General features: G+C 35.3%; 1 protein-coding gene across 1 annotated transcript; it reads right to left on the reverse strand.

The window, feature by feature from the left end:
- Positions 1-1,260: 1,260 nt before the first annotated feature.
- LOC122267157 (uncharacterized) lies at positions 1,261-2,741 on the reverse strand. The gene is made up of 4 exons (XM_086542955.1): positions 2,478-2,741; positions 2,021-2,120; positions 1,666-1,805; positions 1,261-1,304 (listed from the first exon to the last, which is right to left on the reverse strand). Exons 1-4 carry the CDS (start codon positions 2,572-2,574, stop codon positions 1,261-1,263), a joined length of 381 nt encoding a protein of 126 aa, XP_086399081.1. The 5' UTR covers positions 2,575-2,741.
- Between the last annotated feature and the right edge of the window lie 3,465 nt (positions 2,742-6,206).

Here is a 6,206-nt window from a genome sequence, read left to right on the forward strand (position 1 = left end):
GCATCTGTGCCTGACATTCACGTGCGGAGTCACCGTGTGAATGCCAATTTTGGCCACTCTTGAATGATCTCAGCTTTTGCAAATGAATACAAAGAGAACAAATGCCAGGTTGCTATGGTAATTCTAGATGTGTACAGCAGTTAATTATATCCCAAATTTTGGATAAAGCATAAGTTTATCTGCTAATGCACCTGATGCTATGGACTTGTCGCAAGGCTTCTTATACCTCACTCTAGGATACAGTATACATGCATTCGCTTATTCAGATACAGTATACATGCATTCGCTTATTCAGATACAGTATACATGCATTCGCTTATTCAGATACAGTATACATGCATTCGCTTATTCAGATACAGTATACATGCATTCGCTTATTCAGATACAGTATACATGCATTCGCTTATTCAGATACAGTATACATGCATTCGCTTATTCAGATACAGTATACATGCATTCGCTTATTCAGATACAGTATACATGCATTCGCTTATTCAGATACAGTAAACATGCATTCGCTTATATTATTCAGTGTATTATTTATGGTACAAACGTTGGAGAATCTACGCTTGATGTGTTTTGTTCTCTATGATATAAACCTAACTTATTTAAGTTCCTAATTGGGTAAATAGGTAAGTTTTCTTGTATGGTTGGAACTTTATACTATAATATTGCCATACAAATATAGGGTACATGTTTACATGTTGTAGGAAATCCACTGAAAAAAATCCCCCATCCACTCATCTACTGTCGACGTACTATCAGGTTTCCTCCCATTCATTATACGACCCTTTGCTTATCACATACTGACCTCGCTAAGCACTTAGCATGATCAGGCTTAGGGATTCCAACGTGCGATGGTATCCACACAATATTGCATAGTATGTTCTTTTGCGTGATGTACATTTATTCGAATTGCTCTATTTCCTGCAAGCCTGGAAAGCGTTTTGTGAATTACAGAGAATGACTCATAAGCCTTGGTTTAAAAGAAGGTCTATGGCTATGAGTATTCCTGTGAACACAAACTGTATAATGCTAGCCCAGTCTTTAACTCTCCTGTAATCCTGATGCTGCATAATAAAGTTGTTATCCACATCGCAGGTTCAACTTGCTCTGCTCCCAGACTGTAAGGATCCATCAGTGTAACATTCATCGTTTAATGTCAATAAGGTCATTGATAATTACAAGCGCTTATTGCGTAAATATAACATAGAAAACAATGTAGTTTTAAGAACATTTGCATGAAATTCGCTCGATAATCTACGACTTATTGAGTACATAGCAGTTAGAAAACTTGATCTCTGCTAAAAAGGAGACTTTTCTTTATCATTTTTTTCTGGATTATCTTTTTCCCCCAACATACTTGTATCGGTATCAAATATCCAGCTTAATGCTATCTGTATGACATCGTGATTATGTGAGGATTGAGTGCCTTGTTCTTTTTTCAACAGAAATTATCAAGCCGAACTCCGTAGCCCTTACTGAGAGTTTATCAAGAATTTGTTGCATTCTCTCCTCACATGAGGATTTAATGCAAGTTTCATCAGGATAGCAAACAGTGGAGTCATTATTTAAATGGTATATCGACCAATAATATGTGTATTAAAACGTTATATATCATGGGATTAAGGATATATTTAGAACAAGAAAATTTGATTCCTTTACAGAGAGCATAAAGTTCTGTGGTTGGAAGTGCTGTAAATACTGCCATAATCAGTACATTATTCTGAAACCCAATCTCTGCAACTTGAGCATCAGTCGTCTGCAATTCATAGACAGCCAACCGTTTCCACCAACATACAAGTCTAGAAATGACAATGTCTTTCTTTAGTCTTGGGAATAAGGCCATCATTAGATACACATAAATTGTGATTTTAAGCCTTACATCAATATTTGTCAATCTGCTTAATATTCATAAAGAAATTAAAAAAAATAAAAATATTGCAGATCCATAAACTATATACATATTTGAAAATAATCATTATACATTACTGTCCCCTTCAACTAATTTTTACCTTACCTTGGATTAAAATTTGCAGAGAAGTTGAGAACCGCAAGATGTGGTGCATAGGTGGAGGGCACAGCATAAGGCAGTGGCAGTTGCAACCTTCCATAAGACTCTGCAGGAAGACCACATAAAATATTTTTGAAATGTAAATTCTTTTGTAGAAAGTCTGTAAAAAAAAAAAAAGGGGCAGATAAAAAAAAAAAATAAAAAATAACTTTTATAGCATGCCTCTCTTCCTAACAGAGCTATTCATCTATCTATTTTTCTATAAAGGGTCAAGAGAAATTAATACATCAGTTATCATCTTCTATAGCAAAGCATATAATCCAATCTTTCTTAATATCTTGAAGGAAATTCCAAACTCCTACCAAGAGACAGCACTGAATCTGGCATTGCATATCTTTGGCACCAAATTATATAGCATTGATCAAATGAATATACACTTGCTGACACAGGAAATTGTTCTTACCATTAGAAAGGTTACGCGATAAGTGACCATCAGAGAGTGATGCTGACACAAATGGTCTTTCTTGGGAACCACCTTCCCTGCTACCACTATCCGACATGTTCTGTCCGACCTAAGAGAGATTTTCCTGTATTCTGTCATTCATTATTAATAGCAAAAGCTTCTGTAAGTGTAGGTCTACCAGCTACTTTTCTCTTTGAATTCTGCCATTTTCTCATCTTTCCCTTTTCACATCAACAAGAAGTTTAATGCATTACTAGAAAAAAAAAACTTTAGACAAAGTTTAGCCATTAGTATGTAAATTTGATAATACAGCTTATTAACACTGAAACTCCAGCCATCTCCTCTATGCGGACTCTGCGTGTGTACCAGAATTACCTGAGTCTCCAAGCAGACTTCCCTCATCCTCATCTTCTAGAAAAACAGGTTCAGATGTCAGATTCCTGAAAATAATCAGTCTGTTATGGCTCTTCAACAATAACATAAATGAACTTAGAAGTAACATTTTCTCATTGCTCTCTCTTTCTGACTCTGCTAAAAGCTGTGGAAGATTAAACGTACCTTCTGATCATCCTGACTGACAAGGCAGTAAAGGCAGACATGATGGATGCCATCACTCCTGCCGTTAAGAGGAAGACATGCCATGTGGATGGAACTGTGGCATGATTATAAACTTGAAGAATCACGACGTTCTGGACAGATGTGAGTTGCTCTTTCTGTGAAAAAGATCATCCATTACACAGGAACCTTATAATTTGATATTATGATTATTAATATCGGAGATAAAACAAACCTTGGCCTAAGTAAAAGCCTTTCAAGACAAACAATCCTAATGCTGCCAATTGAATTTAAATCAAGCACAGAAATATTATTTTTTAAGAGATTTCAAATTAATATTCATCAATAGATTACTAAATCATGCTAACATAGCCATCTTGTCTATTCTATTGTGAAAAGCATAAGTTACTTTTAAAACAAATAAATAACTAGATGAATCAAAAACAAACTGCACCTATTACTTCAGCTGCACACCCACACTAAAGCTCTGATGTCACAATAGAATAGTTACCAATTTTCAAAAAAATAGTAGACACAAGCACTCTAAAAAAAATAAGCAACATTACAACCCTTTTTCCTTCTTCTAAGAACCCATAATCTCACCAACCTGAGACTGCTAATGTCCAAGGGTCGTCATCAGGCAAGGGCACCACAAAAAAGTGTACCCATCGGAAAGTGTACACTGCGGGCGGGCCACCATGCCGGCTCGAGATGTGAAGTTTGAAACTGTTCCACAGCGCGTACCTCTGTCCTCATCAACATATACAGGACACAGCAAGAAAATGATGATTTTGTAAGTAATCAATAAATATATGTTGCAACCAAATATCCAATCGACAAATTGTCTCGTGAAGAAGATCAATGATCAAGTAATAACTTTCTTCCCTCACTATGAGATAGCAAGAAACAAACATCTATATTATCTGCTTACATAGCCCTAATGAAATTTCCTTTTGGATAAAACTACCAGTCACAAGAGACAATGGTCTGTTGTGACTATTAGTCTCTTTATGAAACACAGTAAACAATCTCTCAACCACACAAGAATTGTATAAAAAGGCTACACCCGGGCAAACAAGTCTTCCTATGACCATTGATTCTATGATATCAATGGCTGAGTAACAGTTTCAGAAACAGATGTATGATGTAGGTCAGAGCTGTGCCAGCAGATGTGAAGGTGTATGCTATGAGTTTAATTAGTTTTTTTTTAATAAGTTTATGTAATGAACCTCAAAAAATTGCAAATAGGGTCATGATAACATGGCCTTAATGCCTTAGATATCATCTGGAAGATACATCAAGCACTGAAGTACTGAAGAAGTGCTATGCCATGGTGTGTGTGTGTGCGTGTGTGTACGTGTGTGTGTATGTGCATGTGTGAATGTATGTGTGTGGATATATATGTGTGTGGGTGTGGATATTTGTGCATGTGTGGATATTTGTGTGTGTGTGGATGTGCTTGCATGTGTAGATGTGCATGTATATGTATGTGTGCGTGTGCGTGTGTATAGGTTGTGTGTTTATGCATATTCAAGTTCTAAACCTATCTCTAATTGTAAATGCATACTTGGTTTTTTTAATACAACAATTTTAATTGCTGCAATAAGTTTTAAGCTGAAGTAGAAATGGAAATTAGAAATTAAAATCTGCATTTGTTTGCGATACAAACAGTAAAAGAATAATCTGGAGTAATTGGATGTGCAAAAAAACTTATTTTATTCTTAATCACTGGAAAGTAGTTTGAATGGATGACTTGCATAATTCATAACACTTTCCAACAATTGCAAAGATGGAAGGTACTGAAGAGCACCCCTCCCTTTTCCTCAACTTCCCATAACCTTTCGGTCTGTTTGTTTACTTTCCCTTTTTTTGTAATATACTTTCAACAATATGATAATCAGTCTACAAATAACCTGTGTCAAATGTGTTTGTCTCTACACAGAACAATAACCACACATGTGAAAGCAAAGCACTTACCTTTGCATTCTGGAGTGCTAAGATGGAGCAGACAGTGTCACTGTTATCTCGACTATCAGCGGTAACTAAGATGGAATCCTCTTTGTCCCATTTAAACGGCTTAACCCAAGGAGAAACGGGTGTTGCCTTCACAGTTACATTTTCTCCCATGCTGTTGGTATTAGAATGATATAATTCACATTCATATATGTAAATTGTTATCATTCAAATATGCAATTCATTCACATTCAAATATGTTTGTTGACATTACCTAAAGCATCATTGAATAATATTATGAAAAAAAAAAAAAAAATCACATGATCACAGCTCCTGAATTCCAATTCTCAAAAATGTTCTTTACCCTTGTAGTCAAAGACAGGGAAAGAAAAGTACCCCTCTAGTCAAATTTTGCCAAGTGAAAAAATGCTAGATTTCAAGCAGGGTACAAGAGGCATGTAACCATTGGCCTACATTTTCCGGGGTCCTTGCTTCACTTGGTAAAATAGAGAAGTGGTTAGCACTGCTTACTCTATTAAGTTTTGCATTAGTCCTGACTGGGAATTACTCTTTGATACTTTTATTCCCCTAAGAGCGACTAAAGTACTGTGCATTAAGTCATAATAATGATGCAAAAATAAATTTCTATAATTACCCTTTGGTATCCACAGCTAAACATCTATTCATAAATTTGAAAATGTTTGGAGATATTTTCTGAGAAACGTAACTCTTGTATTATGATATTGTATCATGAATATTCTGAAGAGGATTTTCCAGACAAATATCCACACATAAAAAGTTATATGTTAAATTGGCTATTGATGGATGGACATCAACATAAAACCATAATGGGAATATTGTATAGTTTAAACAGAAAACATAAAAGGTTTTAAAATGAAGATAATATGACTTGGATATATGGCTGTAGATACGTGGATATTTGGCTGTGGAGTATATGTACACATATGTACACACATTAACATCCTTCCATATCTAATAAAATTGATACGAGTTTGGGGGTATTTAGACCTGGGTTCTTTTCTTGCTACAATCCCTGATCAAGTAGAGTAACTGAGTTATAATCTATAGTACAAATCACAGGATATGTCAAGTTGAATCTAAATATAAGTTTATATAAAAAAGAGTATACTTGCCTGAGGACATAAGACTGGTTACTAACACCCAGAATAAAAGATATATTCTGTGTGCTTTCTGTTGACA

This window comes from Penaeus japonicus, unplaced genomic scaffold (assembly GCF_977035675.1).
Source record: "Penaeus japonicus unplaced genomic scaffold, GWHDUDI00000001_assembly GWHDUDI00000013, whole genome shotgun sequence".
NCBI lineage: Eukaryota > Metazoa > Arthropoda > Malacostraca > Decapoda > Penaeidae > Penaeus > Penaeus japonicus.

Excerpts from the sequence above, each read along its gene's own strand:
- LOC122267157 (XM_086542955.1), bottom strand. The coding sequence starts at position 2,574 with ATGTCGGATAGTGGTAGCAGGGAAGGTGGTTCCCAAGAAAGACCATTT. Across the intron at positions 2,121-2,477 it reads ATCGCGTAACCTTTCTAATG|AGTCTTATGGAAGGTTGCAA; the intron begins GTAAGAACAATT and ends GTCTTCCTGCAG. Across the intron at positions 1,305-1,665 it reads CACAGAACTTTATGCTCTCT|CAGAGATCAAGTTTTCTAAC; the intron begins GTAAAGGAATCA and ends TCTCCTTTTTAG.